Source organism: Hevea brasiliensis, chromosome 6, assembly GCF_030052815.1.
Source record: "Hevea brasiliensis isolate MT/VB/25A 57/8 chromosome 6, ASM3005281v1, whole genome shotgun sequence".
Classification (NCBI taxonomy): domain Eukaryota; kingdom Viridiplantae; phylum Streptophyta; class Magnoliopsida; order Malpighiales; family Euphorbiaceae; genus Hevea; species Hevea brasiliensis.
Genome location: NC_079498.1, coordinates 102,531,873 through 102,544,165, shown reverse-complemented (window position 1 = coordinate 102,544,165; position 12,293 = coordinate 102,531,873). Strand labels below are relative to the sequence as shown.

General features: G+C 33.7%; 3 protein-coding genes across 4 annotated transcripts; 2 read left to right on the top strand and 1 right to left on the bottom strand.

Annotated features, from left to right (window-relative positions):
- Nucleotides 1-3,906: 3,906 nt before the first annotated feature.
- On the top strand, nt 3,907-5,232 carry LOC110645675 (pyridoxal 5'-phosphate synthase-like subunit PDX1.2). The gene has a single exon (XM_058148926.1). It carries the CDS (start codon nt 4,145-4,147, stop codon nt 5,051-5,053), a length of 909 nt encoding a protein of 302 aa, XP_058004909.1. The 5' UTR covers nt 3,907-4,144; the 3' UTR covers nt 5,054-5,232.
- Nucleotides 5,233-5,382: 150 nt separating this feature from the next.
- Nucleotides 5,383-7,651, top strand: LOC110645679 (pyridoxal 5'-phosphate synthase-like subunit PDX1.2). 2 transcript variants are annotated; one of them, XM_058148924.1, is made up of 2 exons: nt 5,383-5,621; nt 6,568-7,651. In XM_058148924.1, exons 1-2 carry the CDS (start codon nt 5,608-5,610, stop codon nt 7,484-7,486), a joined length of 933 nt encoding a protein of 310 aa, XP_058004907.1. In that variant the 5' UTR covers nt 5,383-5,607; the 3' UTR covers nt 7,487-7,651. The 2 variants fall into 2 exon arrangements, with proteins under 2 accessions (XP_058004907.1, XP_058004906.1); XM_058148923.1 differs by having other exon boundaries at nt 6,526-7,651.
- Nucleotides 7,652-7,726: 75 nt separating this feature from the next.
- On the bottom strand, nt 7,727-10,384 carry LOC110645680 (mitochondrial arginine transporter BAC2). The gene is made up of 2 exons (XM_058148925.1): nt 9,373-10,384; nt 7,727-8,684 (listed from the first exon to the last, which is right to left on the bottom strand). Exons 1-2 carry the CDS (start codon nt 9,607-9,609, stop codon nt 7,992-7,994), a joined length of 930 nt encoding a protein of 309 aa, XP_058004908.1. The 5' UTR covers nt 9,610-10,384; the 3' UTR covers nt 7,727-7,991.
- Nucleotides 10,385-12,293: the final 1,909 nt, after the last annotated feature.

Below are 12,293 nucleotides of genomic sequence, written 5' to 3'. Positions count from 1 at the left end.
TTTGAAAAACTTAAACTCTAATATTTTAAAATAAAATAAATATTTATTAAAATCTTAAACTCTAAAAACTGTGTACTGTAATATTAATGTAAAAATATTAAATTGCAGAATAAAAAAAAGAAATATTTGAGAAAAAAAATTATGAATTATGTCCATAATATTCAATAAAATACTAACTAGAATCCATGTAATATGTATATTTGGTTTGATTACTAGTGACGAACATGAAGTAGCAATGCTTTGTTTAAGAAATAAGATGTGGAAGCCTAACGAGGAAGGTGCCTATAGTGGGAAGGCTGATTACATGGATTCAATTAAATATTATTGAATATTTGATATATAATATGTCCATAATAGTTAAGACTTATTTGATATATGTATATATATGTTGCCCAATAATATGAAAAAATGGGACTTCCTATTGGTTCACTTGAAAGTTAAGTTTTCATAAATAAACACAAAGAATTCAATCAGATTATGAATTAATAATTGGAAAAAAAAATTATTTGCAATCACTTTATGAAAGAAGACAAAAAAGAAGGACAGATAAAAAATAGTCATTTGCAAAACCATAGTTTATGCAGTAACTTTATGCAAGAAGACAAAAAACATAATAAATTAGAGATGACGAAAGTTAAAAAAAAATATTAAAAGAAGAGTTTTTGTACTTGGTAGAACAAGATGTCTGTGATGGTAGAAGATTATGTGACTTGGGAAGAAAAAGACGACTGTGTAAACTTATTAATTATTAGGTTATACACTTTTAGATATTTTTAAAATTACAATAAATAAGTAAGGATAAAATAGGAAGAACAGTTAAAATAAAAAAAGTATTAAATAACTTTACCTTCTTAACCCACTAAATTGGTGGGTTAAATAATTGGGGTTTTTGGAGGTTTTTAAAAACCTTCAAAAACTGTACCTTATAAAACCTTCACTTCTCCCAAACATGAGTAGAGAGTTTTTAAACCTTGTAAAACTTCCTTTAACCTTAAAAAACTCTCTCCCAAACAGAGGGTAAGAGAAGAAGGGATTTTTTTTTTGGTCAATTTCTAATTGATCTAATAGAGGTTTTGATGAATTTCATCTTCCAAATTGAGGTATTGTCTCCTTCATTGTTTGTTGCTTCTTCTTCTCAAGATAATTACCATGGCTCTATGGCGCCTTTCACCTTGGATCTTTTTGAAGAAGTGAGGGCTTAATTTAGCAATGGTGGCAGTAGTAAGATTTTTTGAGCTTATAATTTTTTTGTTCACATTGCAAGATGATTTTTTGACTCTGCTGATGTGAGTTTAGCTAGATTTAGTTTAATTTGGATCAAAGCTGATGAAATCAGTTTTTGACGTTAACTATAAATGAATTGGACTAAAATCGAATTAGAATCAAATCGAATGGTTCTAAACTAAACCATCTCTTTTTTCTTTTAAAAAATATTTGAAAAAAATTATGTGCCATTCGATTTGGACTTAGATTAAATTGGAACCTAAACTTGAATAATAATATTTACGGTTCTAGTTTCAGGATGGTTTAAACTAGAATTGAATCGATAAGTCTTTGGCAAAACATAATTTATTCTAAGCCATGACAAAAGAAGTATAATTACACATAAAATTTAGTCATTTCTCATAATATGATTTTTTATATTTAATGAAAAATGATTCATATAATCGAGTCTAACTTGTTTATAATTAAAACTATCATCATTGTATATAGTAGACCAGACTAAGAGTCGGTTTATAATCGGAACTAAAATTGGAACTAAAATTGAAATTAGTCAAACTGTTTTTTACTCGTAAATAAATTGGATCGCACAATTCTAGCTGAATCATCTTTTTTTATTTAAAAAAATTAAAAATTGAAAAAAAAAACTATGAACTATTAAATTTAAATCTAAATCAAACCAAAATTGAAATTTAAACCGAAACCTTAGGGATTCACTGTTTACAATTCTGGGGTGGACCTAGTGCATAGCAGGAGTATTCTCTAAATCGTTGTCGATAAGGGCATAATGGAATGCAAATAAAAATAAAGACACCATTAAGCTTTTTTTAAGTAATATCATGAGAAATATATATTTTTTATTATATAGTTTATCAATAGTTACAATTTCATTAATTAAATTTGTATAAATAATTTCATATAATATAAAATTTCCTCTTAAAGATTGGAGATTCAAAAGAGACAAGAAGAAAGACAAAGAAATAAATGGAGTGAAGACGAAGGAGCAGGGGCTGCATTTGTCTTTGAAATGATGAAATAAAAATACAAGCTACCTTCCATTTTTCAAGACGGGGAGAGAGGACAGGCATGGCACGTGCGTCAACTGTACATATTCAAGTCCCAATTTTCGGCGAAGCTGTGTGGGTCCCCTTTTTTTATTTTTTTCAATTTTACCATCACCCACCGTCCCACATGGTCGGGTCCCATTCATTTTTTAATTATATTTGCGTATAGTGTCCCGTTTCCAAGCGCATCTCATTGTGTTGATTTGAATTTCGTAGATTGGAGGGATATACTCAGGAGTTGACACGTGCGCACATATGAGGTTATTAAAACTCCTATGTGGTGAGGCCCACAGATGAGATCGTACGCTTGAGTTTAAAATTGAGAACTGGTAAAATATAGATCACGAATGAAGATCCCGTCACTTCGTTAGAAATCAGGTCGGAACAATGGACACGTGGGTCCTACTAGTGCCTAATCGGCGCTCCTATTTAATTTTTGTTTACTATAGCAATTGCAAATTAAATTTAAATCGATTACCTATAAACTAAAATTTGACTTATTTAGAGAATTGAGTCATTTTATTAAATTAAATTGCAAGTTGCCCATTTATAAAGTGAATTTTAAATTTATTATTATAAAATTTAAATTACATAATTTTAATTAGCTATTATATAAAAAAAATTTTTATTTTTATAAAAAATTAATTTTAAATTACAAATAATTATATTTAATAAATACATTTTATATATCAATTATATCATAATTTTAAATATTATATTATTTTAAAAATATTTATAAATAAAATAATAAATATTTATAAAATACAAAAATCAATATAAATTTTTTTATAAACGAGTCAGTTCGTATATTTATAAATAAGTCAGTTTACGAGTTTTAATGAGTCAAATATTACTAAATTTAAACTAGATTTATTAATTAAATGAGCTTAAATTTGAACTCGAGCTGAATTCATTTTTTAAATAAATCCAACTTTTATCAAATTAAATCTCGAGTAACTCACAAATAGTTTATTTCATTTAGAGTCCTGTGCATAGCCCTTACGCAAACAAACAATTGTCTATTAACATCTTAGTTAGTTGAACTATTTTTTTTTTATTTTAATTACATTTTACATATATAATTTATGATTTCAACAGAAAACTAGAGATACCAACTTTTAATTTGGTTGTATTAAAGTGGTCTTCAATACTGTAAAGGCTGAAGTTTGAATCATAATCAAATCAATTGTATAAAAAAAAAATCTCAAAAATTAATATAAAGATTAGAAGGGCCTTGGGTTTAACCGAATATATAAAGCAAATCAAAAGTCCAATACATCTAAAGCCAGACCTAGAATAGGTTTGGGCTTTGGTTTTTGTTTTAATAAGCCTTGGAATCTTTTGTCCATGCCATTTGCAAATCCACCATCTTCCAAGCTTAGCCTGCTCCATTTTTTGTTTTCACGTCTCTTTCTTCTTATCCATGGCATTTGGAAGTTGGATCATCCATGAATATAAATAAAGGAAAGTATTGAATTGAAGAGAAAGAGAATCAATAATAATAGACAAACAATAATTATTTATTAATAAAATTATATTTCAATTTTTTTTATCATTGTTTTCTATTAAATTAAGAGGGTTAAGTCACCAGGAAATGGGCTATGTCAATTGGAGCAATTACCTTAAAATTTTTGAAAGAATGGAACTGAATTTTCCACAGTTTCCATTGCCCACCGACTGCACCTATCTTGGGTATCTTCTCGAATTGCCATCTCTCCTCAATGTCAATGGAGTCTCTTTAATCTCCCTTGCAATATAGAAAACAAGAAACCACACGCCCAAAGCCGACCAGTTCAACATCAAATTGTATTCCATCTCTACTGCTTCCGTTTCTTTGCTTCTTTCAGGCGTTTTCACAAATGGAAGAGGACAGTGCTATGACTGTCTACAATGGCAGCGCCATTACAGATGCCAAGAAGAACCCATTTTCCATCAAGGTAGGTTTAGCTCAGATGCTTCGGGGCGGGGCGATTCTTGAAGTCACTAATCTACAACAAGCAAAGATAGCAGAAGACGCTGGTGCTTGTTCTATCATGGTAGCAGAACCAACGCGTCAAGGAATTAGGCGAATGCCTGACCCATCTCTTATCAAGGACATCAAACGCCCAGTTTCCATCCCTATAATCGCGCCGGCGCGTGTTGGCCATTTTGTTGAGGCCCAGATACTGGAAGCTATTGGTGTTGATTGTGTCGATGAGAGTGAGATTCTTGCTACAGAAGATGAAGACAACTTCATTAACAAGCATAATTTCAGGTGCCCATTCATTTGCAGGTGTCAAAATCTGGGGGAAGCGCTGAGGAGAGTGAGGGAAGGTGCGGCGATGATAAGGACTCAAGGGGAGGTATTAGGCCATGGCAACATTGCTGAGAAAGTGAGGAATTTGAGAAATGTGATGAAAGAGGTAAGGGTTTTGAACAACATGGATGAAGATGAGGTGTTTGCATTTGCTAAAAAGAAAGCTGCACCTTGTGATCTTGTTGCACAGACTAAGCAAATGGGAAGGCTGCCTGTGGCGCAGTTTGCTGCTGGAGGGATTGTGACTCCTGCAGATGCAGCACTAATGATGCAATTGGGTTGTGATGGAATTTTTGCAGGGAATGAGGTTTTTTATTCTGCGGAACCGAATAAGCGAGTCAGGGCTATAGTGCAGGCTGTTAGGCATTATAATGATCCTCATGTGCTGGTCGAGAGTAGTTGTGGATTGGAGGATTCAATCCAGGAAATTAATCCCAGTGAAGACAGGATCCAACACTTTGGCAGGGATTAGGGAAGTAGTTCTAATTTCTAAAACAAGTAGTATATCTTTCTTTTATTCAGTTGCGGATCATAGAGAGTTGGTCTTTCTTGTTGTGGTGTTAATTTTAATACTAATACCTAAGTATGTTCTATGCTGCATTTAATTGTCTGGAAATACAGATATGAAATAGAATAAATTGGTTTTTCCAATTACTGTTGAGCCTTGTTTTTAAATTTTTAATAGATATGGGAGATTGCTCCTCAAAGGATCCTAATGATGCATTCAGATGATAACGTTTAGCATGCTTATCACATAATGAAAAACTCAGCAATTATTTCGGTTTTCCAGAACAGCAAAATCTAAATGCTTTTGTGCTTCTGTAATGCAGTGGCAGGATTAACTAATAATTGATTGGTTGCCGTTAGATTTTGTTTACATATTGAATTTTGATGTTCCTGAACAGATTCATTGAGTAGAGTCAATTTGGCGATGAATAAGAACGTATATGATGTGATGTGATTGCTTCAGTGTTCGTCGATTGCATTTAGTGGCTTCTATTCCAGTAATTCCCTGAAGATCCTGTTATGTTTCCAAGAAGGTAATACTTCAGCAATTTCGAGAACATCTCATTTTAGAGGACAAGAGGTCCTGAAAATTTACGCCCCCTGGAGAACTACTTTGTTTTGTTTTTTGCAAACACAAAAAGAGAAAGCTATGTAATATTCTTATCTTCAAAAAGAAAATAACTTTCTACGTCTGTCTTCCTAGGCTTCTGAAATTCACCAAAGGATTAGGATACCTTCCTAGACTTCTGAACTTTACTGAAGGATACCTTCCTTTCTCTTCCCTCCTCTACTCTCCTAATGTTGTGTTTGGATTGACGGAATATAAGGGTGGAAGGAAAATTTGAGAAGAAAATAATCTTAGTTTCCACTCACTTATGTTCAGTTAAAGATGAAAAATAAGGAGGAAAGAAAATTTTGAAAAGAAAGTAAGAGTTAGATTTCACTCCATTTTCTCTCCAAATCGGGGAGAGAGTGAGAGAAAAATGTTTGAAATTATAAAAATACTCCTATATTTTTTAAGTTTTTTTTGAACATTTAGGGTTAGTATTATAATTTTATTGTTTAAGAAGTAACTTTCCTCTTAGTATTTTCCCTCCTAATCCAAACATAAAACGAGAAGGTTATTTTCTTTCCTAATCATTATATTTTTTTCCTTATTTTCTTTCTATTACTTTCTTTCTTCCCATCCAAACATAATATAACTTTAACATATAGAATACATCTTTTTAAATTTTGATTGGTCATAGATTGAATCCGCCTTGGATCTTATCCGAAGTTTGTTAAATCCATCAAGCAACACCTTTTTGCTTCCTATCTGCATTCTTTTCCCATGGACTACATATTCTTGACTTCAGTGGATTAAAAAAGACAGAGTTGAACATCCCAAACTCATTTTTCTCTTCTTCACTTGTCTTTTTTGTGCTTCTTGATTCACAGAACTACATTAATGGCTGACGCTATAGTACCAGTTTTTGACAGCTTTGCTGATAGTGAGAGCAAAGAGAACAGCCCACCCATTAAGTTGGGATTGGCGAAAACGCTTCAAGGTGGGGTCATTGTGGAGGTCACCAATGCAGAACAAGCAAAAATAGCAGAGGAAGCTGGAGCTTCCTGTATTGTTATTTACCCTGGTAGATTTCGCACGCGTGATCTATCTCATGCTTGTCAAATCAAGCAAGCAGTCTCAATTCCGGTGATGGCAAGAGTCCGTATAGGACATTTTGTTGAAGCCCAGATTCTGGAAGCAGTTGGAGTTGACTACATTGATGAGAGCGAACTTCTGGGTAATGCTGACAATGAAAACTACATTAATAAGCATAATTTTCGAATACCATTTGCTTGTGGGTGCAGCAATTTCAATGATGCATTGGCAAGGATAACGGAAGGTGCAGTCATACTTTGGATCCAGGGAGAAGTATCTAGGTGGAACTTGCCTGGGTTTAATGACATTGCTGAGACGGTTAGGAATGTTAGGTCAATGATGAAAGAGACAAGAAACTTAACGAACACCAACGAAGATGAGGTTTTCTCATTTACAAAGAAGGTGATGGCGTCTTATGATCTTGCAGCGGAAATTAAGCGCATGGGTAAGCTTCCAGCAATGCAAATTGCATCAGGAGGCATCAAGACTCCTGCTGATGCAGCACTCATGATGCAACTGGGATGTGATGGCGTGCTTGTTAGATTGGAAATTTTTCGATCAGAAGCATACATATCAGACTTTTTTTACAGTTCAAACCCATATAGACCAGACATTTTATACAGTTCAAATCCATATAAGCGAATTCGTGCAATTGTTCAGGCTGTTAAGCACTACAATAATCCCAGTATATTGGCAGAATGTAGCTATGGGTTGGATGATACCATCGCAGAGGATGATTATAGCGTTGAAAATTGATCTGGTAATCTGATGTGTCCCTCTGGTCTTTTATTTGCATTTCAGTTCATTTCTTTGATGTTAGAAGAATTCTCAATATGTCATATTAAATATCAATTGTAAATGGATTCTATCAACCAATTGAATGCTGTTACAAAAATAATAAAATTAAATGCCTGTTCAATATTTGATATCTCATGCTATATAACAAACACACATTCACATTCAATTCTTGTCTAAACAAACACACAAACAGAGAGAGATTTGAAGTCCCATTTAGGAGCAAAATCATTCATTACTATGTTTCTGTCTCCAAACAGAGTTATGAGGCAAAATGAAAACTGTATATTAACTTTCTTATGGAGAGATTTAATCAGGCGCTTATAAAGAACCTTACACCATGAGTGCAAAAAGAGGAGGGCTCCAGCCTCCTAGTTGCTTAGATCATTCAGCAGTGTTGAAAAAGGATTGCGTGCAATATGCAATTCTTGGACTGTTCTTTCAAATTAGGAGAGATAAATTTCCCCTAGATCGTGTTCTCTGTTTGAACGCTTCCATTGTTGAATAAACACCTAAGTGCGATCTCATAAGCAGAAAATATTGCCCCATTCACAACAAAAGCCCTTGCAACAGCAGTTCCCAAGCCACGCCAGAGCACGCCGTAGCCTTCCTTTTTAACACTTCTGCTGAGACAATCCAGAATGCCATTATATTTTTGTGGGGAAGATGGTGTTTGAGCTTGCAGTCTGGTTTTTATAACATCTAATGGATAGCAGCAGACCCAACTTGCAACTCCTGCTAGTCCTCCAGCAATAAGCATTGTTCTTAAGCGTTCTTGGCCGTTCTTTCTGCAGCCAGGATGAAGCTGCTCTCTCATGTACTCGTATGTCCAGAAGTAGAAGCCGTGAGAAGGCGCATCTCTAAGGACAGTGATGGAAAAGCCTCGATAAATTCCTTTTAAACCTTCAGTCCTGAGTATGCTCCTGGCAACACTTATAGGACCTTTGTGACAGTCTATGTGATGGAGTTTTGCATGACTTTTGTCCTGCAATTGAAGGCGGATCTTTACCAGTTCTACAGGAGTAAGCATCAAACTCTGTAAAGCTCCTGTGCCAACTCCTCCTAAAGCCACACCTTTGTAGGAAGGAGGGTCATTAACCGAAACAGACGAGTCAAATGCTCGAGAAAGGATAGCGTAGATTTGGAAAACCATGGCATTCTGCAGCAAGCAAAAATGTTATCAACTTGGCCATACTGATTACTTGCAAGGAGAAATTGCAATAACTCAATATCTTATTACTTGCTCATAGTAAAAATTCCATGTAAACAGTTTTCAAACAAAAGTTCTGAATTCAGCTAGTTTATGTTAGCTAGGTGGGTGATACGTTATAATCCATTCTTGCATGATATTTACAACTCGTAATGATTCTTGGAGTGTGCATAACTTTTATCCACAGGGAGGAAAGGTTTTTTTATTATGGTGGAAAGCAAAAGGCACAAAGTATATACACTTGGTGGACAACAGGCCCACAGTGGCCAAGGCTACATATTAGTATAGTAAGCTATCTGTATTTTATCAGATAAGCAGGGCTCGAATTACCAGCCAAATTTCAGGATAGAGACATTTCTTAGAAATTTAAAATGAGTCCCTATCCATCCACCAAAAGCAACATCAATAATCGTCAAATATTAATACTATATTTTAATTCCCACAAAGTTCATTCCTTCCGAGATTTTTCCACTAACATACCTAACATCAATTTCGATATCCAGGTTAAGAAAACACAGAACCCAAATTGAAACAAAACTCTACATAATCATGATAAGATTTTAATCTTCCATGGAACTTTCCTAGAAAACTTTCAAAATAGAAAAACTAATGAAACAATTTAAGGTAGAGCTATTACCTGAAAGGTGACTGATGCCAGGGGTGCACCCATCCCTCTGTAAAGTGCACCAGGCCCTTCCGCGGAGATAACGCGGCGGAGGATGCTCAAGGCCGAGCCAGAATTGGAGTTCTGTTGTTGCCGGATACGCAAAGTATCAAGTGGATATCCAGAAATTATACCTGCAATGCCACCAAAACCTCCAGCGACAAATTCTCTGCCCCAACTTGTAGCAAGAAACTCTGGCCAAAAATCCATTATGGCCTCGCTCTCATTATCTGGAACAGCTCAAAATCTCGAAACTTATCTTTGTTTCGACACAAACCCAATTCTTTCTTTTTCTTTATTGCACACCAAAAACATATAACAAATCAATCAACTAATACGTATAATCTTCTTTGCTTACACGTATTTACAGCTTTGAAAACTCTCCTTTCCACCGTCCACTCTTTCTGAATATCAATGTATAGCTGCCCAATTAATTTGCATAGATATACTTTCTTTAGAAAAAACCAAAAAGAGAAACCTCTCACAAAATTTCCTTTATATGCACTCTTTCTTTTCAAGTCTGGAAAGGGTAATCTAGCTATTGCTATAAAAAAAAAAGAAAAAGTCTTTCTAAACGTTTTCGCTTTCTCTTCTCAATACATCCACCTCATTTCTTGCAAAGGAAAAAATAAGAAAAAATTTAAAAGAATTAGAATTCAAGAAATTAATCTTGAACGGAAGAAAGAGAAAGCGGAGAGAAATAAAGATGAGCAACCCTAGAACCTGAAGAGAACAGACACCACGTTTTTTAGGTTGCTCTGTTTCTTTCTTGCAAGAAAGGAACGAAACAAAGGCCACCAGCTTTGTTGGGACAGAAGTAGGAAGAGGAAACGGCCAAATTTCTATGTAGTCAATGGATGAACGACACGTGGACTAACAGTGATGTAAAGCTGTTGAGTGCTCTGGCCTCTGAGCCTACTGTTTAGCACCAAAAAAAGCCAAATGCTCGGGACAAGGTCTTTGTAAATTTATGGAAGAAGCATGTGCCCAAAATATTTAGATTCAATTTCCTTTTTGACTCAAATTTGGAGGATTATCCTAATACTACAAGATAAGTGATGAATCCTCAAGTAATCATAATCTTATCATAATTTAGATTTTCAAAAGGAGTTAATTCTTGTCTAATATGGGTGAAAGTTTCTCTAGTTCTTATTATTAATTAAATTGAAGATAGGACCTGTAGGAGCTTACGAAACCTTTTAGATTGGGCGGCTCCATGCAAAATAAGTATTATGAAAAATAAGAATATATTCTGGAGAATATGAATGTATGAAGGAACATTCAATTAATGGTAGATCTTTATGGAATTACCATGGATCATGGAAGTGTGTAGATATAGCCAAGTCTGCTCAGAGATTTGCTAATGGCAGGAAAGGGGAAAAAAGTTTGGATTTGGTATAAAAAAGATGCAATTTACACGTTTGATTTTGTTCGGCAGCGACGCAGGCTGCGTCGGCTACCTACCATTGCTAATGCCTTTGGGAGTTCTGGATTGGGTGCGGACACAAGTACTTTTTGCCCGCCATCACTAATCCTTTGGAAGTGTCCCACGTTGATGTAATCATCAAGTTCTCAAAATTATTCAAATCTTGGGGGCTAATGGTCAAGAAATTCCATTATATTATTGTTGTCACTTATTCCAAGTTCAAAATGACACTGAAGCATCAATGGTTGAACAATTCCTTCAATGATACTCATATATTATTTCGCTAGAGGACTTCTCATCGAAATCCAGCATCCTGTTATTAAAGATGTTCCACCTTAATTCATCGAGAATATATGAGCTTTCATTCTCAAAAGGAAAATTTACAATAGTATCTGAAATTTATTTAATACTACACTTTTATCTCTAAATTTTAAAAAAATTAAGTATTTAATCCTTAAATTTCACACTCTATTATATTTTACTTTTTAAATTTTAAAAAATAAATTATTTAACTCTGTATAAAATAATTTAATCCTACAATTTTAATTTTTATAATAATTTTATTATTAATAAAAAGATTCAATTATTATATATTAAAATTATAAGAACTAAATGTAAAATATAAAGATTAAATAATAAATTTTTAAAAATTTAATTAAAATATAATAAAATATAAAGACTAAATAATTAATTTTTCAAAATTCAAAAATTATAATATAATATAGGCAAAATTAAGAACCAAATTATAAATTTCCCTCATTAAATCATGGACTAAATAATTAATTTTCAAAAACCTAAATACTAAAATGTAATATAGGCAAAACTTAGAGATCAAACTATAAATTTCCCTTATGAAAAACATTCACTTGAATGTTGCAACTGCCAAAGCCCAGATGATCTTTAACTAGTAGTCAGTAATTACTTTCTCCACACTACCCATACAACTCGACTACAAACCTATCCCAAAAAAAAGAAAGAATAAATCCGTTTCTTCGTTATTTAAGCTTCTAAAGCAATAAATCTTGGAAGTGCTTCCAAATCATTAATCATTATTTATGGTATCTAGAATTTTCATTTCATTCGGATAAATGCATGAAAGCACCTAAAATAGAGACAACCTTAAATAAAATCTCTAATGATGTCTCTAACTAAAAGACACAGTAAAAGAGCACAAGAAATTTATTAAGTTTAACATACTGAGATTGACTCAAGGTTCTGTGGCATTTAGCATGAAAGTAAACCATCATGTTGCAAAGGATGTCACAAACCAACACTAAAGAAAAGATATAATAGATTCATAATATAATCCGTAATCACAAGCCATGAGTCATATATTCTATTCTGATATTGGTTTGAAAACCCTCATTTCTTTCCGCTCTTCTTGAGCCCAGAACCTCCGAAAGATCCTTTCTGTGCCGCCTTGGCTCTAAGCTCCTTAAGTGCCTGTTCCACATTTGAATCAGACCAA